Here is a 24,622-nt window from a genome sequence, read left to right on the forward strand (position 1 = left end):
TCAAGGGCAGTCCAGCAGCTGATGGGGAAGTCAAAAACTTGCTCATGACTTGCTGTTGTTTTAGGTGGGCCTAATAAAAGGTACTGCACATGTGTTTTCCTATGGGCATACCCAGCTTCCGGCAATGCTTGGATGACCCATGCTGGAGCATGCACAGAAATCTGCTTTTTCCCTAGCAAAGGCCAAATACTTGCACTCCACACTTTCCGCAGGCCTTCTGTGCTCACATATCACAACTTAAAGCTGGATGTTCACCCAAATAACTCCTCCTGAGTTCTTATAGCTGTGGTGTTTTTGACAACTCTATTCCTTTCATCCAGGCCAGTATTTGGGATTGCTCCAGTCCACTTCTTGATGTAGTGTAGGCAGAAAAAGGGAGAAAGGAAGTTGTTGGCTCCATAAGTTTACCCAGAAAGAACCTGACTTAGGGCCAAGCTAGAAGTGACGAATTACACTTGAATGGCAAGTGAACAGACTCACGTGTATTCCTCCCTGTTCACTTGCACTCCACTTGCACTCCACTCGATCACGTGATCGAGTGGAGTGCAAGTGGAGTGCAAGTGAACAGGGAGGAATACACGTGAGTCTGTTCACTTGCCATTCAAGTGTATTTCGTCACTTCTAGCTTGGTCCTCATTAAACTGTGCTCCTGTTTGACTGCGCTGCCTCCTTGTTCTGACGCCTAGCATTAAGGTCACAACAATCAGGAAAAACCCTTTCTCCAAAATTCTGTTCAATTGTCTCCCCACTAAGATAACAAAACCAGTATGCAAAGTCCCTGGGAAGAGACCTTGTGCTTCCCGCTAATAAGAAAGAGGTTGTTGCCCCAAAACTTCAGGGATTACATTGAGTTGTCTTGGCAGCATGGAGGCTGCAAATGATGGTCTGGCCGGACAGAGCACTCGGACGCTCCTCTCCCCAGCCCTGCTGCATATTAGACACAACTCATGTACGCAGCAAGTAAGCCTATTTGTCAGCAGCAGCCAACAAACCCAAAAGAATGGCACCACTGTTTGCTTTTAGTTGACCATGTTTACCTTCCGTATTACAGAAACTAATTGTTTGGAAGACAAGGCAAATAATGTAGATTTCATTGATTTTACTCACAGAGACGGCAGAGAACAGATGATGCAACAGGCTGCCTATTGGCCAGACTTGCTTCCAGTAGTATTTTTCTTCATTGTAAACATACAAGTTTTCTTCCATGTGAAAATACAGTAGTTACGTCCCAAAAGAAGCTCTAAAGTTAACCTTATTGCAACGGCCCTCAAAAGAGTGGGAGCTAGGGGTGTGCAAGCCAAAAATTTTCGGCTATAGCCGAAAGTAGAAAGCCGAAAGAAGATTCTCTATCGTTAAAGCCGAAAGCCGAAACAAGAATCTCTTTCGGCTTTCGACTTTCGGGATTCTTTCGGCATTATTTCGGCATTCTTTCGGCTTTTTTCTATGGGAAAATGCCTCCGTCTTCCAGGACGCCTGGAGGAGGCATTTTCCCACCAAATAAGCCCAAAATTGGTGGGGACCTTCCTCTAACCCTTCTCTAACAACCACCCAAGTTTCAGACAGATTGGACTTTGGGGGGCCATGTTATGGCCCCCCAAAGCACGTCCCCCCATCCTCCCATAAGAAAGCAAAGGAGCAGCATATTGTTAGCATGCTGCTGCTGATCTTTCTTCATTATTTCCTATGGGGAAAAAATGAAGATGCAGGCTTCCTTTGCCAGGGGTGGCATTTTGCATGCAAAATGCCCCCCAGCCCTCAAGGGCCCTTCTCCCACCCCTCCTCCCACCCCCCACCAAGGCTCAGCCTGCTCCCACTTGGGGGGGCATTTCATGGCCTCCCCAAGTAGGTGCTCTAATCTCTACCACTGACAGCTGGGGGAGGCTTGTGTTGCCAGGGGTGGCATTTTGCATGCAAAATGCCCCCCAACCCTCTGGGGCCCTTCTCCCACCCCTCCTCCCACCCCCCACCAAGGCTCAGCCTGCTCCCACTTGGGGGGGCATTTCATGGCCTCCCCAAGTAGGTGCTCTGCTCTCATCTCTACCACTGACAGCTGGGGGAGGCTTGTGTTGCCAGGGGTGGCATTTTGCATGCAAAATGCCCCCCAGCCCTCTGGGGCCCTTCTCCCACCCTTCCTCCCACCCCCCACCAAGGCTCAGACTGCTCCCACTTGGGGGGGCCATTTCATGGCATCCCCAAGTAGGTCCTCTCAGCCCCTAAAGTCCACCCCTTACAGCCCCACACAAACCCAATTCCCCCCCAGCTGCCACACACAGACCCAAATCCCCACATTAGCCCCTCACAGACCCAAATCCACCCCCACCTGCCCTACACCCATAACCCCAGGAACAGGCTGGCAAAGGCCAGCCCTCTCCCTTTGTTCCCTATGCTGGGAACTTCTAAACTCTCTTCCCCAGGGCAATTCTGCACAGCCCAGGGGTGCCACAATGGTGGGCACACTTCTGAGTGCCAGCTGGTCCCTGTGAAAGAGCACCTGAACCACAGACACCCTCCCTCAAATTCCCCCACCACCTACAGAGATGGCTGGCCAGCCAGCCCCATTGTTCCCTATGATGGGAACCAACTGCACAACAAAGAATAAAACAAGAACAACACAAAATAAAGTTTTAAAAAAATTATTTTCTCCCTTCCAAAGTACAAGTAGGCAAAGCATTATGACACATTACACCAGCAGTCCCCCACACAGAAAAATTAAAACAAAACTCACTTAACATCAGAGAATCACAAAGCATGATTCCTGTCAAAAACACTTTATTTCTTGAACAGCTTTAGGTTACACAGCAGGGGGGAACACCAAAGGGCATGGCAGCACTATCTTACACAAAAATAACACAACTCACTTAACATCAGAGAATCACAAAGCATGATTCCTGTCAAAAACACTTTATTTCTTGAACAGCTTTAGGTTACACAGCAGGGGGGAACACCAAAGGGCATGGCAGCACTATCTTACACAAAAATAACACAACTCACTTAACATCAGAGAATCACAAAACACAATTCCTGTCAAAAACACTTTATTTCTTGAACAGCTTTAGGTTACACAGCAGGGGGGAACACCAAAGGGCATGGCAGCACTATCTTACACAAAAATAACACAACTCATTTCACATTAAAGAATCACCCCAAAAATTGCTGTCAAAAGCACTTTATTTCTGTAACTGCTTTAGGTTACACAGTAGGAAGGCACCACAGAGCAGGAAAGCAGTGTACTACACAAAAATAACACAACTCACTTCACATCAGAGAATCACACAAACACAATTGCTGTCAAAAACGGTGAAGTGGGTTGTATTATTTTTTGTAGTACATTGCTATCATGCCCTGTTGTGCCCTCCTACTGTGTAACCTAAAGCTGTTCAAGAAATAAAGTGTTTTTGCCAGGAATTGTGTTTTTGTGATTCTCTGATGTTAAGTGAGTTGTGTTATTTTTGTGTAAGATAGTGCTGCCATGCCCTTTGGTGTTCCCCCCTGCTGTGTAACCTAAAGCTGTTCAAGAAATAAAGTGTTTTTGACAGGAATCATGCTTTGTGTTTCTCTGATGTTAAGTGAGTTTTGTTTTAATTTTTCTGTGTGGGGGACTGCTGGTGTAATGTGTCATAATACTTTGCCTACTTGTACTTTGGAAGGGAGAAAATAATTTTTTAAAAACTTTATTTTGTGTTGTTCTTGTTTTATTCTTTGTTGTGCAGTTGGTTCCCATCATAGGGAACAATGGGGCTGGCTGGCCAGCCATCTCTGTAGGTGGTGGGGGAATTTGAGGGAGGGTGTCTGTGGTTCAGGTGCTCTTTCACAGGGACCAGCTGGCACTCAGAAGTGTGCCCACCATTGTGGCACCCCTGGGCTGTGCAGAATTGCCCAGGGAAAGAGAGTTTAGAAGTTCCCAGCATAGGGAACAAAGGGAGAGGGCTGACCTTTGCCAGCCTGTTCCTGGGGTTATGGGTGTGGGGCAGGTGGGGGTGGATTTGGGTCTGTGAGGGGCTAATGTGGGGATTTGGGTCTGTGTGTGGCAGCTGGGGGGGAATTGGGTTTGTGTGGGGCTGTAAGGGGTGGACTTTAGGGGCTGAGAGGACCTACTTGGGGAGGCCATGAAATGGCCCCCCCAAGTGGGAGCAGTCTGAGCCTTGGTGGGGGGTGGGAGGGAGGGTGGGAGAAGGGCCCCAGAGGGCTGGGGGGCATTTTGCATGCAAAATGCCACCCCTGGCAACACAAGCCTCCCCCAGCTGTCAGTGGTAGAGATGAGAGCAGAGCACCTACTTGGGGAGGCCATGAAATGCCCCCCAAGTGGGAGCAGGCTGAGCCTTGGTGGGGGGTGGGAGGAGGGGTGGGAGAAGGGCCCCAGAGGGTTGGGGGGCATTTTGCATGCAAAATGCCACCCCTGGCAACACAAGCCTCCCCCAGCTGTCAGTGGTAGAGATGAGAGCAGAGCACCTACTTGGGGAGGCCATGAAATGGCCCCCCCCAAGTGGGAGCAGGCTGAGCCTTGGTGGGGGGTGGGAGGAGGGGTGGGAGAAGGGCCCCTGAGGGCTGGGGGGCATTTTGCATGCAAAATGCCACCCCTGGCAAAGGAAGCCTGCCTCTTCATTTTTTCCCCATAGGAAATAATGAAGAAAGATCAGCAGCAGCATGCTAACAATATGCTGCTCCTTCGCGTTCTTATGGGAGGATGGGGGGACCTGCTTTGGGGGGCCATAACATGGCCCCCCAAAGTCCAATCTGTCTGAAACTTGGGTGGTTGTTAGAGAAGGGTTAGAGGAAGGTCCCCACCAATTTTGGGCTTATTCGGTGGGAAAATGCCTCCTCCAGGTGTCCTGGAAGACGGAGGCATTTTCCCATAGAAAAGCCGAAAGAAAGCCGAAAGAATCCCGAAACGTTTCGGCTTTTTTCTTTCGGCTACCCGAAACGTTTCGGCATTCCCCGAAACGTTTCGGCATTCCCCGAAAGAAGCCGAAACACTTTTGTTTCGGCATTCTTTCGGCATTCTGAATGCCGAAAGGCACATCCCTAGTGGGAGCAGCAGTCACCTAGGCATATGTTTAGCAAATTTCTCCCATTCCAACCCCTGTTCTGCCTCTCCTCTTCTAGCAAAATCCTTTAAAGTCATAACGTTTCCATCAGATCTACCTCCCTCCCCTGGCTGGATTTCAGATTTGCCTCCCATTTCTCAGGTGATTTTTCAAGGTTGCTGTTCCCCAGGCTGCATAAAAGCAACAAACATTTGGTGGTGCAAAATTCTGGCGTAACAACACTGCCACAAAATCCACCCACCCAAATGTCACCTGTCACTTACGCAGGCCACCACACAGCACACCGAGCATGCTGGGGAAAAGCCTATCACAACAGATGCACAAAACCCACCCAAGAAATATCACTAATGTTTTCACACTTTTAAAAAAGCTCCCCCAGACATCTTGGTTGAGCAGAAGCCCCAAATCCAATTTAATGGAAACATGCAATATGTGAGGACATCCCACCACCACCTACTCCGTTAGTGATTTGGCACATCTTAGAGGAATGTTTAGTGTCCCTGATACCTTCAGAAGCCCTGCCGTCAAATGACTCTTCCTTCAGGCCACTCTGTTCTGATGATCTCCCCTTCCCCATGCCCCCCCCAACAAAAATAATAGAATCAAAGGGTTGGAAGGGTCCTCCAGGGTCATCTAGTCCACCTCCATACACACACACAATACAGGAAATTCACAATTACCTCCCCTCCCACACCCCCAGTGACCCCTATTCCATGCCCAGAAGATGGCAAAACACTGTCAGGATACCTGGAGAAACTGGCCTGGAGAAAATTGCTTCCTGACCCCAAAGTCAAGATTAGCTTCCTATCCCCAAATTGCTTCCTGACCCCAAAGTCAGGATCAGCATTACCCTGAGCTTGTAAGAAAGGGCAGCAAGAACTAAGCACTGATGTAACCCTTCCTGCCCTCCCTCTCATGATCTGCTTAGGTTCACAGAATCAGCACTGCTGTCAGAGAGCCATCTAGCCTCTGCTTAAAAACCTCCAAAGGAGAGCCCACCAGCTCCTGAGGAACCCTGTTCCATTGAGGGACTGCTCTAACTATCAGGAAGTTCTTCCTAATGTTTAGCTGAAAAGTTTTTTTTATTTAATTTCAACCCATTGGTTCTGGTCCGACCTTCTGGGCAACAGAAAACAACTCCGCGCCATCCTCTATATGACAGCCCTTCAAGTACTTGAAGATGGTTATCACATCACCTCTTTCCTACTGTATAGCTCTTCATTCCTGCACAATCCCTGCCATGTAAAGATCATTTCAGGTAAAGATAGTTTCTGAAGAAGGGAGCTTTGACTCTTGAAAGCTTATACTCTGAAAATCATGATGGTCTCTAAGGTGCCACAGGACTCAAACCCTGCAATGTAAACAGAAAAGTCTTAGATCTTGACCAAACGTGTTTGCTCTCTTCTCCAGGTAAAGGTTTGAACTAAACAGCCTGGCCCCACCAGAGAAGAGACAATGAATATTTAAGTGTGTTGGAATTTACTATTGATTTAGTGCATTTCTTATGAAAGCATTAAATCAACTCTCAAACAATCCTCAATGACAGGTATTGAGTCTGAGCTGCAGTTGCCCACAAAGAGGAATTTCCATTCAATCTCCCCCTGCCCCGCCGCATATTCACGTCAAACGGGAATACTAGAAAAAGAGGCTTGTCTGTGCATGGGGATGATTGCAGAATTGTCACACAGTACAATTCTTAATGCTGGTGCCATTTATACCCCCCTAGCCATGTCCCAGGATGACCCTCCAGATGAACAACGTGGCTGCCAGGACTAGGGCTGCCTTGCCAGCCTCAGCCGCAGCAGTGGTGGGAACATTTGGGGGACAGATACTGCAAAATGGCATATCACAGCTCTCTAGGATTTCCCCTGATCTCTAGGGTAGAAAAAATGGGAGGGGGGAAATGACAGTGTTGCATGATGCCGTGATGTCACTTCCGGCTAGGAACCCAGAAGTGATGTTACCATCTAGGAATGTTCCTAATAGAGATCAGGAGTATTCCTAGAGTGTTGCTCAACGTGGTGACATCACTTCTGGGTTCCTAGCTGGAAGTGACATCATGGCATCGTGCAATACTGTTCCCTCCCATTTTTTACTCCACTGCTCCAATGAGCACCAGTGCAGATGGGGAGTCCCAGCAGGGGTTATGGCAACCAGCAGGTAGATCCAATGGCCCTGCCACAAGCAGTAAAGCCTTGTTTGGATGATCTGTGCCCAATTTTTCCATAAGATTTATGCATTTTTCAGTTATTTTTAAGTTAGTAGATCAGTATTATACATTATACATATAGTTGTATTCCACAGAGGTCAATTGCCCTGGGTTTGATGCCGCTGGGCAGTGTTTTTCTTTTCCCACTTCCCCACAGCATCCTGGTAAATTCATGCACCTCCTGGAGTTTGCCTGGCTTTCCCCCAATCTTTTCCACTCCTGCTTTGCTCTGAGAAACAGCAGCAAAGCCTAGATGGCTGCTGTGTGGATGGGAAAGTTTGGATTTTCTCAGTCCTGCCAACATGGTAACTATTCCCCCCATCACTGAGTAGGGATTTTTTAAAACTGACATGTGAATATTGTTGTATCAATATAATGTTATATTGACGTCTGTACCCAGCTCTTATTTTCTTAAAAAGTAAGTCTCTAACTCCTTTTGTTATGGAGATATAAGAGGAAAGGCCTACCACCACAACAAAAAGGGCTAGACATACTTTTTTAAAAAATGAAAGCTGGGAATTCCAACAACCTGTTACATGCAGTGTTATAATATTGTAGGCTATATACCAATATTCACTTGCCAGGGTTTTTTGAAAACCTGGAAAAAACCCAAGAAGGGGAAGGAAGGCTGCTTTGAGGGGAAAGGGAAAAGGGAAACCATGGGGAAACCTGCCATTTGGAAGTCCCTGTGGTGGTGTGCTGTACTGGCAGCTGTAGAAGCAATAAGGAAATTACACATGCCTGTCCTTTTTGGAAAACACCATAGTATATACATAAATGGCATACGCGGTATGTTTAAGCATTGTATAAATTACATATAAATTTTGTAATAAATGCATTAAAGAAACAAACAAATCATCAAGAGCAGTAAAGAAAAGAGGCAGATTGATGGCAGATGGAAACCAATGGGGTGGGAAGAGCCCTTTCTTCCTTTCAAAGGAAAACATCTTCCTTTGAGCTGTTTGTTTATTTCTATGCTTCCTTCATAGGAATGCACCAGCACACAATAACATTTTGATTTTTTTTAAAAAAAAATAAAATTTTAAAAAAGGGCAGGGAAAACTGCTTACTCAGCAGAAAAAATGTTTATTCCTTGGTTTGTATTACGTTGGTTTAAGTATAAATTCTGCCCTGATCTGGATGGCCCAAATCTCAAAAGCTAAGTGGGGTTAGCCCTGGTTAGTACTTGGATGGGAGACCACAAAAAGAGTCCAAGGTCACCACACACAGGCAGGCAACGGCAAACCCTCTGCTCATCTCTTACCTTGAAAACCCTCTGGGGTCCCCATAAGTTGGCTGTGACATGTCAGCACTTTACACACACAAGTACAAATTCCAAAATATGACTTTGCTTCACTCAGGAGACGAATATAACTTTTATAATGTTGCCTTTCTGCAGGACTGAAGCATAAAAATATAAATCATTGAATCTGACAAAGAGAACTGTGGTTCTCGAAAGCTTATGCTACAACAAAGTTGGTTAGTCTTAAAGGTGCTACTGGACTCTTTGCTATTTTGCAACTACAGACTAATATGGCTAACCCCTTTGGATATATAAATCATGTAAATCTTGAGGGGGGGGGGGCTAGAACTGCTACAATTCTGACCTTATCAGTGCTGTTCAAGTTTTTTTTTTAATGCATTAGACTGGAATCAATTTATGCATTGGTGTGAGAAGTTAATTATGAATGTTGTTAACTTATGGGAACCCCTTGCCCTGAGACTGGGTAATGGTCATTAACTGAGATGCTTTTCAAACAGGTTAGGCAGATTCATGGAGACCTGGTTTAGGAATGGCCATTATGTAACCCCAGGATGTTCTAAAAAACAAATTGCCTCCACTCCTGCTTGTGAACTCCCAAGAAGCATCGGATTGGCTACCACAAGAATCAGAACACAGGCCTAACTGGTTTGCCTTTCTCTTCATTTCTCCAGGTGGTATGTTCTGGACTTCAAATGCAAGTGTCTCACACACGGCAGCACCCTCCAGTGGTTGTCCAACTCCTTCACCATGAGTAGAACCAGGAGCTTTGGACAGCGCCAAGGAAACTTTCAAGCAATCATTTGAACCCTTCCATGTAAACCTGCAGGTTCTTTTTATTCAGGCCAACGATCCATTTGCATTGAGCAAAGCAAGAGAGTGACAAGTGAGGAAGCACGGCAGGTAGTTCCATCTGGGATGTTAAGTTCTCAGAAGCAGAGACTAAAAAGCAGGGCACAGAATTCACACTAGAGTAAAAAAAAAGTGTGGGTATGTTTCTGAAACATTTGTTTTAACTGAAATTTTAGCTGGTTTTTTTGCTGCATACCCTGTTCTGTAAAAAGATCGCAGGCCTGGGAAAGAAAGGTCAAGTGGCTTGGGCGTTTGATGAAGTCAGCCTCTGCAAAGAAACAACATCTTCCAAATACCAACGCGGATTTAACTCTGGAGCTACAGGTGATCCTAGACACACAAGATAATCCCAGCTTGTTGTCCTGGGTTTGGATATAAGCACGTGTATGACGCAGCAACAGTCCTATATCAGGATTCTGTCCAAGATGGTTTCTGAGCCACACAGGCCAGCAATGATGACGCATCCTGTTCTCACCAACAAAGGGGGAAGGATGGGCCTTTGGTGTGAATGGGGGAGGACTTTCATGATGGAAGGAGGAAGGGAGAATTTTCAAGAGAAGACTGGCTGTGCTGCTGTTTGTTGCTTAAGGCCAGCCTCAAAACCAACTTCCTTTTTCAAAGTCTTCTTTCTCCCAAGACCGCACTGCCTGTGGCCAACCCTGTCTGGATCACAGAGCCAGGGCAGAGGGGGACACACACAGCTCCAAAAGCCACAAGCTGACAAATGGAGAGCAGCTTTGGTGCAACACAGGCTGCCTGTTCAGGGAAACAATGCACTGTTTGCAAATCACAGCTACATGAGTCATCGACTTTCTACACAGAAAAATTGCCCTTTTACTGATGTGTCGGCCAAACATCGAGTTTGCTGTCAGGATGCAAGCGTCATGGGTTTTTACAAGACTCTGAGGATTCAGGGCTTGACTAGAAGTTAGAGTGCGCTTTACATCTCTGCTGCAAAATCTAAGCTACAAAACCTAGCAAAATGAATTTCACCTGAGAGAAATGTAAAGTTACGTATTTAGGCAGGAAAAATCATGCATAATTGTAGGATGAGAGACAAAGGATCTAGGACATTTTGTAGATCATACATTGAACAGGAGTCATCAGTGTGATGCAGTAGCTAAAAGGGCAAATGCGATTTTGGGCTGCATCAACTGAAGTATAGCGATCACAGCACATGAAGTGATGGTATCACTTTGCTCTGCTCTGGTTAGACCTCACCTGGAGTACTGTGTTCAAGTTTTGGAGACCACAGTTTTAAATGTTTCAATGGGTAGCTGTGTTGGTCTGTAGTAGAAGAGCAAGATTTGGGTTCAGTAGCACCTTAAAGACCAACTAGATTTCCAGGGTATGGGTTTCAAGAGTCAGAGTTCCCTAGGGATGCATCTGACGAAGAGAGCTGTGGTTCTCGAAAGCTTATGCTACAGTAAAGTTGGTTAGTCTTAAAGGTGCGACTGGACTCTTTTCTGTTTTGCTAGGGAGCTCTGACTCTTGAAAGCTCATAACCTGGAAACCTGGTTGGTCTTTATGGTGCTACTGGACTCAAATCTTACAGTTTAAAAAGGATGTTGACAAGTTGGAATGTGTCCAAAGAAGGGGAACAAAGAAAGTGAGGGGTCTGGAAATCAAGTCCTATGAGGAAAGGATGAAGAAGCGGAGTATGTCTAGCCTGGAGAGAAGATGAGTGACGGGTGTTATGATAGTCATCCTGAAGTATCTGAAGGACTGTCGCATAGAGGACAGAGTAGACTTGTTTTCTGTTGCCACAGAGAGTTGGACCAGAACCAACAGGGCCATTTCCACACACGTTGAATAATGCACTTTCAATGCACTTCAGCAATCCTTTGGAAGTAGATTTTTTGTTCCACACATGGAAAAGCAGTTCCAAATGTTCACTAAAGAGTATTGAAAGTGGATTATCCGACGTGTGTGGAAATTAAATCAAAAGTTCTTGGCTAAACATTAGGAAGGACTTCCTTACAGCAGTGGCGTAGCATGGGGTGGGCAGAGGGGTGGTCAGCCCAGGTGCATAATTTTTAGGGGGTGCCTGCGCTGCCACAGGAGGCTGCTAGCGCACCCTGGCTGCCTGCCGCGCTGATGGGGCAGCTGGCTCACTGGGCACCAAGCTGTCCCTCCTGCAGTGGCTGCTGGCTGAGGAGCATGCCAAGCTGGTGCCGGTGGTGTGGGTTGCTGCGCCATAGGGCTGCCATGTAAGATGTGGGGAGGCGAGCAGGCCCAAATCACGGGAGCGCTCCCGGGGCTGGCTGTGCCTTGCACGATGATGTAACTTCCCTGGAAGTGACATCATCACGTGGTCCTGGGAGTGCACATGCGTGCGTGTGTGTGTGTAGTAACAAGGGCACCACCTACTGGGAGTTGCCCAGGTGCTGCCAACCCATGCTACTCCGCTGCCTTACAGAGAGGTTCCTCATTGGAACAGGCTTCCTCAGGAGGTGGTGGGCTTTCCTTCTTTGGAGGTTTTTAAGAAGAAGCCAAATGGCCATCTGACGACAATGCTGATTCTATGACTGTCTGAATTTAGGCAGATCATGAGAGGGAGGGCAGGAAGGGATGAGCTAGTACCATGCTCTTGTGGCCCTTTCTAATACACCTAGGTTAATGTTGATTGCCACTTTGGGGTCAGGAAGGAATTTTCTTCCAGGCCAGATTGGCCAGGGATCCTGGAAGTTTTTTGCCTTCCTCTGGGCATAGAGCAGGGGTCAGTGGGGGAGTAGGGAGGGTAGCTGTGAATTTCCTGCATTGTGCAGGGTGTTGGACTAGATGACCCTTGGTGTTCCTTCCAGCTCTATATTTCTGTGGGTGAAGCTAGACAGGTCGGTTTTTAAAAAGTTGGGCTTGGGTTCCCCAGACCAAACTCAAGTTCCCTGCAGCCACACAGCAGTTTTTTGGGAATGGCTGATAAAAAATAAAGGAGAATAAAAAATAAGAGGCTCCTCCCGCTCCCTCAAGTCATTTCCCAATGTCATAGTAACACAGGAGGGAGGTTTCCCCCCTGTTTTTTCTGCTCCACATGGAGTATTCTGTGCACGTGAAGTAGTAAAAATAGGAGGAGGAACTCCCCCTGTACAATTGTGACACCCGGAAATGGTTTGAGTGGGGAGGGAGGAGCCTTTCCTCTCCCCACGGAGGCATTCTGAGGCTGTTTGGGCTCTCCTTTATTTTATAACCACCATTCTCCAAAGCGGCTGTGTGGCTGAAGGAAACTCCAGTTGAGACTGGGGAACCCAGACCTGACTTTTTGAAAACCTGCACGTCTAGCTTGACTCTCTGTTTCTAAGCTGGAATGGGTTACCTCAAGGTGTCTGAAAAGGATAGTTTTGTGATGGTTAGGATACATTTTTGAAGAGGAAGACATGGGCTGAATCCACATTACCTCCGCGCGTCCCGGTGTTGTACTAAATGTTCGCTAAACACCCGGAATATAGCATCTTTCAAGCGCGATTTCTGAATCTCGCTAGAAAGACGCTATACTTCCGGGTGTTTAGCGAACATTTAGTGCAACACTGGGATGCGCAGAGGTAATGTGGATTCAGCCCTAGTCTTCCAAAGAATGTCCCATTACTACATCTGTATAGGGCTTTTCAATGATAGTTTTCAAAGAGAGAAAAAAATCGGCGGAAATTCCCAGCAACAAACCAACCAGCTGGAACCTTCCACACCAGCCCTGAAAGCAGCTCTTAATAACCTTTCCCCCCTCCCTTTCAAAAACTCTACTCAGGCACCTTCCCTTTGTTTCTATGTGACATCATCCCCCATTCCCACACAAGTTGCAAACAGCTCGCTTTCTTGCTTAACCTTCCGCTTTTTTCCTGGCATGGTGTTGTCGGGATGCTCTTTTTCATTGGTCTGGAAGGGAAGGTGCGCCTTCCGCTTAAATGAAAGGGAAAGTCCCCCTCATTATTCTCTTCTGCGTTTTCACAGTGAGCGGCCTTGGTGTTGGCTAACACCAACAAAATTCAGATATATTTTTTAAAAATTTGGAGGGCTCAGGGTAATGATATGACATTTGGACAGTACAAGAGACAAGTGTTATTCTTCAGTTCTCTCATTAACGCTTGAAAAGTTCCTGAAGCACTCTCTCTGCTTCCCCAAGCAGTCGAAAGCCATTTGAAGGTCGAAACTATCACCTCGAATTGGCCCCAGAAACCTGTTGGCAACCAATTGAGCTGTTATGATATAGGAACAGGCAAAATTTTGGTCTGAGAAAACACACCGTCTTCTTGTAAAGATGTTGGTGTAGTGGTGGACAAGGGGAAGGGAAGGTTCTGCTTAGCTGGCCACACTGCCTTGGCTGTATATAGACTGAAGCTTTTTGTCATGGGAGTAAAGGATTTAAATAGGGCTGCTTTAGACATGCAAATACGAAACATCTGTTGTTTTGCTTCTGATGAGCACACTTAGGAATATGATTGCAATTAAGCATGTATTCTGGAAAAAAATCGGTATTTTAAGATTTGGCTTTTGCATTATTTGAGTCTACCCAATATCATTTTGTTATTCGGATTTGGGGGTTTTTCTTGAAATTCTGAAATATTTCAGGTCCATTATTCCCTAAGGGGAACATCTGGGGCAAATAACTTAGTCCTGCCTATCCACTAAAGACTCCCCCCTCTCCACACATTTCAACTGGATTGGATCAAGCGGTCCAATTCTATGGGTCCCCGAACAAGGCACCTCCAGCCATCCCATTTGTTTCCATTGTTTCCTATGGGGGGAAGTTCCATGTTTTCTCCAAGGTGAAGAAGCCAATTGCCAAACACACAAGAGCGTCCACTGGCCAAGAGCCTCCAAATGCAAACAGAATGAACAAGCCCAACAGCATCAACATCAAACCAGAGAATCCCAGCACAGCCATAGGCCAATGTGGCAAGCCCAACACAACCAATATTAAACCAGAGAATCCCAGCAGAAACAACTTATGAATAGACACTGTTGCAAGCCCAACATGACCAATGTCATACCTGAGAATCCAACTTAAGCAAGGGACACTGCAAGCTCAACAGTCCCAATGTCAAGTCAGAGCATCCAAGCTCTGGTACCTTGATGCCCCATTTGCTCATAAAAGCCTTTGCCCTCCCTGAAGCAATATTGCCCATGTTTTCCCCTCAGTTGTTCTGAATGGACAGTCTTCCCACTGAAAGTGAATGCACTGAATGGGCTCCTTGGGATGCCCACAAATGCTTGAAGACTGATGAATTCTTGATGACGGATTGAACCAAACCTTCAGCTGAATCTATTTTTAATTTGAAATATATGAAAACATTTGGTGGGAGGAGTCGGATAAAAATAAAGAAGAACATTTATTTTTACCAAGAAGTGGAAAAGGCTGGGCTTTTAAAATGGAAACTTTCAGACAGAGACAGTTGCTTCACAGTCTAAACAAAATTTGATTCCACGCTGAATTGGATGACTTTTTAGAAGGATGTTGTGATGTTTCCAAAACCTGCCATTGACTTAGACTGTTTGCAATGTCCATTTTGTGTTAGATTAAAGCCCTCATATGATCACCTCGGTGATTTGCTCACCATTCAAAATGAGCAGCCCGCAGGGGACTTTTGGATCTTCAGGACAGCAGCGGCGTTCAGCATGACCATGCACTCAGAGGCTACTATTGAGGCTCACTCACCATTTGCTGCCTTGCAAGGATTACTTAGGCACTGAGATCCCCCTGGACAAGTCACACAGCATTTGGAATCAACTAGATGAGAATGTATGCGCTGTCTTTGAATCTGCAGTCAGTAGCATACTTTCTGACCTGCAGTGCACGAATGTGTACGCCCAATGAATGACAACGAACAAGCAAAGACACTTGGCCACGGGTCAGGCAAGGAGACAAAATGGTCAAAGCTGGAGACGAACAAGGCTGCTCCCCACAGCCCAGCCCGGCATGATTCAGGCAAACAAGGAAAGAACTTCTTTTGTAAGCAGAGAGTTCTTCCCCCATCAGGTGTGTTGGGCAGGGCTAGAATATGGAAGCAAGCCACACAGCTCTCTGCCTCCAGCAGGACTGAGGCTGTTTAAAATTTATTGTTTTAGCACATAAAGATGAGGGATGAAGGACAGGCATGGGAAAGCAGTGTGAAAGTGAGAACTATCACTCCAAAGACAATGTTCAAAAAACAATTGGATGTTTTTTCTAAGTACAAGGATCCTGCTTGTAACTTGTAGACAAACTGTAATTGGAACAGGAGGGTGATTGAGTGCCTCTGACGATTATCCCACTAGAAGCTCTGCATTGATGCCCCCCCCAATTAATTTCTTTTGTTTTATTTTCAAAAGTGCTCTGACCCAGGCAAAAGGAAACCAAACTGTGCCTTCCAGTTGACTAGGCACATTCTTCTCGATGCTGCTGGTATTTGCCAAGAGAGACGATCCACTCAGCTAGGTGTGACTCCTCCCTGCTTCTCACACACCTGCGGCCCTCCCCAAACTATATACAGAGCGTAATTATGCAAATAATTATCTCGTTCAGTTTTACAAGTTCGTTTTGAGGAGGGCCTGGAATTGATATTTGCATGGAAGACTCTTCAGTGGGCTGAGAAATTAGCATCCCTTCAATTTGCATTCCGCCCCCCCCCAACCTATCAGAGCAAAGCTCTGCAGTTCCAAAGCCTCGTACAAACCCCTGCAACGGGCCAGATTAATTACAGAATGGCTGGACTAAATGCAAACTGTCACGATCCTATTAATAAGGGCCGAGTCTTGGAATGATAGCAGGATGTAACCTCTGCAGCTAGCTAAGGTTAACAAGGTCTTACAAAGCTCTTTTGCCCTAAGGTTATTATATTTTGTCAAGGGATTGTTATTAGTAGTAATAATCCTAATAATGGTAGGAAAGAACCTTCCAAAAATGAAATATGACAAGTTCCCTCATAGCTGAGACGGACCAGATTCTGAGTTACTTAAGATTCCGGACTTATGTCTATGTTCTCCCATTGATACGCTGTGTAACTCTGAGCAAAGCCATTTACTGTTTCAATTAAAATTGAGCCCACTCGGTGTTGCAGGGGAGGAGGGTGTAATTAATGCTTGGGGGAATCAGATAAAAGAAGCTCTCAATAGTCGAGCTGTGATTAACTGGGTTGAAAGCAGCTTTAAAAGTATTGTTGATTTTTAACTGACCTTTAAAACTTGTTTTCCCCAGACAATTGCATTTCACCAATCAGTTGAGCCAAAGCATGTGTGTAGGCAGCGGAGAATGGGATAAAGGTACAAGCAATGAGTTGGGGGGAGAGAACTGACTCAAATAATTCTCTCCACCCTCATGCCAACATTCCCCATGGGATCTGCAATCCCTGTGAAATTTCAAAGAGCTCCCCAATCATACGATGAGTCTGGACGAAGCAGCGGCAGGCTCATAAAGTTCCACTGCAAACAAATCCATCTATGTGGCAAGATTCAAGAATCTTATTTTTCACTCTCTATGGAATGTGGGAGCATTTTTGTCTGGCATCATTGCACATGCATCCAAAGCGCATCACCGTACCTGCTCAGGGCCTGGGTTACATGCCGGGAAGAAGGGTTGCGGCTGCCACCAGTCTGGTGAGAGAAGGGGGAACTAGCTGCATTATGCAGGGGAGCTATACTCACAGCTCAAGGCAGATGACATCTAGTCTGCGGGAAAGCAAAGCCAGTTTCCATTTTATCCAGGTCAGGCCACTTTCACAACTGAGACTGCATTTCTAAATAAATGAAATGGTCTCTCGCACACCTGGTCCTCTTTGACAGCCCATCCTCCGCTTCACAGCAGGGTCGTGTTGTAGAAGTACAAACAGATCCTCATATTGCCTCTATTGCCTCTGCCGGCAGTGGCTTAATTCCTTGCAAGATGGATTTATCTGGATCGGATGGGAATTCAATGCATACTTCTCAGAAAGACTCTACTTTGAAGCCTGAGCTGCAAGCCGTGGAGAATCTACCCGCTTCCCAAAAGTCTTTCTGCTAGCTAAAACATGTGTTTCCCTTAACACCCTGCCCAGGACAACAATGCTCTAGCAAACAAAGCACATGCTGGCTATCTGTAAAAGCCCCATCTCGTTTCTTGCTCGTGGCAGAGTGGGATGGAATGAGGGGGACCAGCAGGCAGGCAGGCAGAAGTCAACTGGAGAACTAGCACTATAGGAAGGATTTAAATCTCACACACAACACCACAAGCCAGATCCTTGGTGAAAATTCAGACCTGTTTTTAGATACATGGATTTCAGTGCCAACTACATTCAGTCAGAGGATGCCTGACGGTAGAGCAGGGTGGTTTTACTTACATGATCTATTAGCTCTCGGATCATGCCATTCCACTGCCCTTTCTCATCCTGGGCTCCGTATTTCCCGTCCTCCACCAACCGGATGTCATACATAAAGCCAAGGATGTGGGACAACTCCTTAAGAAGGTCAATGCAATACCCTTCAAAGCGGTCGTTCCCAGAGAGGACTGTGTCAGACTTGCGGAACATGATGAAGGGTTCCTCCTAATAACCAAGAGAGTAAAACAAAGGGAACAAAGTTCAGCCAGGCGAGCCACAGAGCTAATACCCAGCACTCAAGAGAAGAGTCAGAATGGGTGCTCCCACACTTCCTAGCATGGTACTGCACTGCAAATTGAACACGTTTTACAAATTATGAAGTGATTTACAATCTGCACTGGCCACAACTCAAGGCGAGATTAAGCACACCAAAACCAGGCACTGAACTCAAAAGATCTTTGAAGCAGGCTTATCTTAGTGCTGGAATGTGCCATTGAGGTCAGCTGAGTGAAGCTTTTCAGTTTAGAGAGCTGGAACTGAAGCTGAGGCGGCATGGCATGGTACACCTCTCTGCTTCTACCTCCCCAGTGAAAAGGGCTAGAAACATTTTTAAATGAAAGGTGGGAATTCAGAGGAACTAGTCACTCATGGCAATTGATTTTGCGAACATTATTGATTATTTTATTTATTTCAAACATTTTATGCCACCTTTCCACCCAAACAGGGCTCCCTGAACACTTAAACATTAAAAACAACATATAAAATAATTCAATGAAACATATAAACAGAAACATACAATATCAAAACCATGGAGGAGGGTTAATAACAGTTTTGGGGGATATGTCAAATGAAACGAGAAAGTTTTCAAACACTGGTGGAAATAGAGAGAGACAGACAAATCTCCCTAGGGAGGAATTTCTGAAATTTTGGCACCAGGACCGAGATGGCCCTTTCCCATGGGAGCATCTCCTGGCACTATGCTGAAGCTTTCTGAAGATACAGAAATGAATGATGAGAAGGAAAAAAACTGTGTGGGTGTGCGTGTGTTTCAAAAGGAGTCTTTCCCACCAAGTGGCAAGGAAAGACAGCGTCAAGCACAGCGTTCCTCTCGGGTTTCTTCCTCTTGGTGCGACGATGCCCAGCAGCATGTAATATACCCAAATGTCAACCAGCGGGACTCGTCATACTTCATTAGAGACTGGACAGAAATTCATTCTGACCTAATGCCTGCTATCAAACCCAACAGGCAGCTTGTGTGCTAAACATGCTGTGACAGTTAATGGTGAGGATCCAGGCCTTGTTGGCTAAGTGAATGCCTTTGGGCTGGTTTGTTACTCAGTGTGCGTAAAGGTGTATATGCGACGTGGGCTGCTGAGCAAGAGAACATGCCGGCTGCATTTTCAGAGGTCCTTAAGACTTTGATGGCTCTGGAATTATGCCCCTGTACAGTTTGCAGGCTTGGAACTTTGGAGTCCGCTGCCCTCCCTCAGCTGTCATGCAACATATGGGGGGAGGGGGCAATTGCCTGCATAGTGTGGCCCACACAGCCCCAGGGACCCTTCTTAGAATCCTGAGCATCCATTTCCCATGGCATGAAACTCTGAAGGCGAAAAGAGCCCGAGAGGGGGCACAAAGAGAGACCAACCTAAACCAAGATCCAATCAAAAGAGCCAGCGCACTCAGGAGGAAAATGGTCAGGTCTTTAAAAAGGACTTCAGGTTCCTCACTCACGAATATCCTACACATTAAGATCACAAGGAGAGGCCCTCCTGACTGCCCCATTAGTGAAAGAAGCTCAGTTGGAGGAGGGGGGAGACACAAGACAGAGACTTTTCAGTGGCAGCCCCATGACTGTGGAACAACCTCCCCCGGAAAGTGTGCCTGGTCCCCTCACTCTCAATCTTCAGGAGGCAGCTAAAGACAGTTTTTATTTTGAACTGTGTCCAATTTTTACTGTCATTGATAGTTTTATACAGTGGTTTTAAATTGAGGTTTTATGTGTTTTTATGTCTGCTGTAAGTTGCCTTGAATGCCGTAAGGTAGAAAGTCACCTAACAAAAGTTCTAAATAAATAAAGTTGAATACACCATCCCTTCCGTACTTTAATTAGTTCAGCTATACCTCAGTGACTTTTATTTGGATTTGTTTCTCTCATTTCATCCTGCACTTTCTAAGATTGGATTTTATGTTAATTGTATTTTGTCTGTCTAATAACAGCTGGGGATAGGCCTAACCCCCTTTGAGTATATTGATTACGTTTTTGATTAGGTCTTATTTTAAATTGGTTTCTCACTGTAAAATCTAACACACACTCCTGCCACTCCTCCTCTATGAAGTTAAATTCAACGCATCAGCCTAATGCGTGTGCATTTCATGTAGCTCATGCAGTGAGCTCTGACACATGGGATGAGTTTTGTTCATCTCTGGGATGCCTAGGTTATAACCAACGACAGATTCCCAGGTGCGGCCCCAACCTGTACAGAGAGGTCAGCAAGGCTAAGCCCAGTATTTTTGCAAGGGATGCTAAAAACCACAGTAAGGACATCTTGTTTGCAGCAAGGGAAAGAATGCAAAAGGGCTCTTACCAGAACTGTAGTGACAATCAGGGATCTGTTAGTCAGGGAATCCGTAACGTTGGGCCCCTGCCTTCGGGAGGTTTCAGTGATATTCAGTCCATCAGAAGGGCTCCACACTCCAACCTGCGATGAAGAGAAAGGCAAAAACACTCACATCTGGGGCCAACCAAAGAACCCATCAGGCTGAAGAACAGAGACAGAACTTCCACTAGAGCTGGTCGGGGAGGTGGAAAGTCACAGGCAAGGAGAAGGCTGAATGATGGCATGCTACATTTCAAGCAACAATTATTTCAGTTAACATTCATGCAGTTGTACTAGAATTGCCAACCTCCAGGTGGTGCCTGGAGTTTCCCCAGAATTACAGCTCATCTCCAGACTACAGAGATCAGTTCCCCTGGAGAAAATGGCAGCTGTGCAGAGCGGAGTTTGTGACATTATAACCTGCTAAGCTACCTCCCCTTCCCAAAATCCATCCTTGGGAGGCTTCATCCCCAAATCTCCAGGAATTTCTCAAACTAGAGTTGGCAACCCTTGTACTGTCACTATGTTCTCATCAAGAAAGAAGTTAAAGTGGGGAGGGAGAAGACTGGGAGCTGTTCTTCAGGAGGAATGACACATCCCTAATTCAAAGTCTGTCTACACGAGACTTCTTACGTGAGGACACTCAAGTGTAGGGAGATGCAATGTGAGCCGGGAAGCATAGTTAAAGCCCAAGACTCTGTCAATTTCACCTCTCAACACAAGGGTAGTATACAATAGAGCCCTGGTGATGGCTCCTCAGAGGGTTTGTTAATTTCATATTCGCCTCCCCAAAGAGGAAGTGAAATTGCCAGAGCCTTTAGAGAAGCAAAGATGAAATTAACAAAGCCTCTGAGGAGCAATCTCTGCCTGCTCTGTCTTTTTAAACTACCCTTCCAGCTAGCTTCCCAGCTAACATTGCATCTCCCTACACTTGAGCATCCTCGTGTAAGAGGTCTCATATAGAGAGTCTCAGAGATCCTGGTTCCAGTGAACATTCACTGGAAAGCGCCTCCTCTGTCCCTTCCCATGGTGAATGCAGTGCACTCATTCTCTATCTTTCTCTCTTCCTCAGTTCCCTGTCTATAAAATGGGACCAACCACTACCATCTACTTCACCAAACTATTATGTGTCTGAATGGCACCACTGCAGTCAATGAACTGGTATGTGCCAAAGCCAAATGCACCAGGTTGATCACACTGCTCAGATGCACATCACAAAAAGGACTGAGAACGGGCAAGCCCAGCACAGGTCCACAATACACACATGTGCAGGTTTGAAGCACTGATTTCGGATGGGCCTGGAAGTGGTTCTTATCAAAACTAACATCAAAGCAGAGACCAACACACTTCTGTGTCCGAGTTCTGCAGGGATGTGAGAAATGCCCGTCTTGGTCTGGGGTGGGGTGGGCAGAAGAGCTCCTTTCCTTATTTAAATCTACACAGTCACCTGGTTTATTGCAAAATAGTAACAGAGTTTACAGGAAAGCCAGCCTGTTTATACGAAAACCAGCTCCTCTCCCCCCTTCCCACTCCCCCAGTATTTTCTTCTATCCTATAATAATGTATGTGCTCAAAGGCTACCAGTAGCCATGATGACAAGCAGTGAGAAACTGGGGGTTCTACAGCAGACCCGCAGAGATGACTTGGTGGAAGGCAGAAAATGGCCTGCCTGGTGCAGTGCGTCAATTTTTGAAAGACCCTCTTCACGACTGTCCTCCTATCCCACCACCAGTGCAGTTGTGCTAGACGGATAACACAGGATTTGTAATTACACGTGCTTAATACTGCTGTAATCCTCAAACTTGCAGGAGGCAAGGAAGATCAGAAGCCCTTGGCTAAACCTTGGCAAATGTAAGCTATTAAATGTAATGCAAAAGTACATATTGGGATTCGCTCCCTGTTTGGGCACACTATTAATTCGGATTATCTAGTGACAGGAATTTAACATCCACAGAGATTTGACATGGATACTATAAAGCCTCTCTTGAGCTGACAATGAATGTGAACACACATTCATGAGGGGGGAAAAGAGAGACACACAACTGTGGGCAGAACTTGCTAGAACTGACGGCAGCGTCCATAGCAGTCTATCAGGAAGCTTTCATGAAAACAAGCAACATTTATGCTACACCTTGACCTTAAATAGCCATGTCCAACTATTGTCTTAAGGAAAGGGGTGTGGTGGAACAAATATAAACATTTGTCTCTTTGACAAGGTCTTGCAAAGGGAAGGAGGTTTCTCTCCCTCTCTCATAACATTAGAATTCAGGATCACCCAGTGAGGTTGATTGGCAAGATGGGATATATTTTTGACATATGAAAGTATATGTTCTTCACACAATGCATAAGCTTGGGGAACTCACTGCCACAAGATGTGGCGGTGGCCACTGGCTGTGATGGCTTAAAAAGAGGTCCAGGTACATTCATACAGGAAAGGGCTCTCAAGAGATATTCGCCACGGCGATTAAAGGAAACCTCCATAATCAAAGGGAGATGCTAGGGGCCATCAGGTGTCTACGTAGCCCCCCTGTGAGCCTTCATGGATGCCGACACTGACCCCTGTTGGAAACAGGATCAGGGACTAGATGCCCTTTCATCTGATCCAGCTGGAATATTACAACCTTCATAAGAACACAGGAAGAGCCATGCTGGATCAGACCACAGGTCCATCCAGTCCAGCACTCTGTTCCCACAGTGGCCGACCCACTGCCTCTAGGAAGCTCACAAGCCAGATCTGCAATGGCATCCTCTTGCCCGTGCTCCCCAGCAACTGATACAAAGAGTATTCCAACAGTGGTCTTACTTGTATAAGGGAGGCAGTTGTATTCTCTGTTCCTTTTCTAATTATGGCCCAGCATGGCATTTGCCTTTTTAACAGCATCCACATCCTGGGTTGACATTTTCATTGAGCTATCCACTACCACCCCAAGATCGCTTTCTTGGTCTCTCACTGCCAGCTTAGATCCCATCAGAGAGTGAGTGAGTGAGTGAGTGAGTGAGTGAGTGAGTGAGTGAGTGAGTGAGTGAGTGAGTGAGTGAGTGTGTGTGTGTGTGTTTAAAAAGTTGGGATTTCTCCCCCTCCCCCAATATCCATCACTTTTAGGGTTGCCAGGTCTTCCTGGCAACCGGTAAGACAGGAGGTTCCTGGTACTGACCAGGCTTATTTTTCCTCTCTCACATGCTCCCAGGTGATCAGCACGATGCCATTTCTTGAAATGATGTCACTGCGTTGGTCGTGGGAGTACTCCTGTGCTTTGCGCAGGGCCGATTCTTTCAGAACCGGCTGTTTGCCCTGCACAAAGTACAGGAGCACTCCCATGGCCTCCATGATGATGTCATTTCCCGATGCGCGTTTTCAGGGTTCTGGGTTGCCTATTGGTGGCTGATCACTGTGCAGGTTGGTACCTCTTGCCGATTGCCAGTGATTGGCAGGCAGAGGGGCAAACTGCAGGGAGTTTGCATGCCACCGGCAGGACCTGGGAACCCTAATCACTTTACCTATGCTTATGCCACCTCAGCAGTCCTCCCAAAGTCCTTCTGGGTCAACTGAGCCAACCACACAGGCTTCACAACAGCCCCATTAGGGCTAGGCACAGTGAGTTCCCCCGGGCTAGCTTCAGGGCCAAGAAGCGACTGTAGCTCCCCTCTGCAACGTCCGCCCCTTGATCCGCCATATCCTTCTTGGGTCCAGTGAATGCTGTAAGGTCCATGCTGGGAGGCGGGACCGCTCCTCGGATCCCCACGCCAGCTGCTTTGAAGGGAAAAGCTAGCAAACAGCCCAGCCCACTGACCTTTTCCAGCCCGTCTTCTTTGAGACTGATAATGTCCAAGTCAAAATCTGTCCGCAGCCCGCTGGTCTTGTTGAAGACGATGCGCCCTGTTAAGCCTTCCCACTGGGCCTGGAGGAAGAAGAGTGGAAAATGATGGCAGTGCGTGTGTAGCGGGGAAGGGGGGGGGAGAACCAGGGAGGGTGCAAAGGAGCCCTTTGTCAAGGCCATAAATCACAGTCCGCTACAAGTAGCACGATGCTTCATTTTAATTACTCCTTACACCGATACTCTCTCCCCACAGGGCATGATTAATTAATCATAAGCTCCATCATTGCTCACGGGGTGACTGCCGAGGCTGGAGAGCTCCAGACATCCCACCGCCTCTCCGGCTGAGTTGGTGCTTACACCTTCCAGGTTCCATGCAGACTGGGCAGGAGAAGAAATCAGGGCTTGTTTGCTGAGGGTGGGCCAGTGGCTAAAAAGGTTCCTTCCCAAAGCTGCCCTAACAACCAGTTGGACCTCTGAGAAGAAGCCAGGCTGAACCAGCAGAAGGGCTCGAGCCAGCTCCAGCACCTTTTCCTGAAGCCGGGCTCAGTCTTGGGACTCGCAAAGTGAAAGGGCATACAC

General features: G+C 46.6%; 1 protein-coding gene across 1 annotated transcript in view; it reads right to left on the bottom strand.

Moving 5' to 3' along the window:
• Nucleotides 1-24,622, bottom strand: part of GRIK3 (glutamate ionotropic receptor kainate type subunit 3) — a 126,963-nt gene that overhangs the window by 45,034 nt on the left and 57,307 nt on the right. Inside the window, exons 8-10 of the mRNA XM_054998881.1 lie at nt 24,017-24,124; nt 20,214-20,327; nt 17,650-17,853 (exon numbers count right to left, since the gene is read on the bottom strand). Of these exons, the coding sequence (XP_054854856.1) occupies nt 17,650-17,853; nt 20,214-20,327; nt 24,017-24,124 (426 nt within the window). The remainder of the gene's footprint in view (nt 1-17,649; nt 17,854-20,213; nt 20,328-24,016; nt 24,125-24,622) is intronic.

This window comes from Eublepharis macularius, chromosome 15, assembly GCF_028583425.1.
Source record: "Eublepharis macularius isolate TG4126 chromosome 15, MPM_Emac_v1.0, whole genome shotgun sequence".
Classification (NCBI taxonomy): Eukaryota; Metazoa; Chordata; class Lepidosauria; order Squamata; family Eublepharidae; genus Eublepharis; species Eublepharis macularius.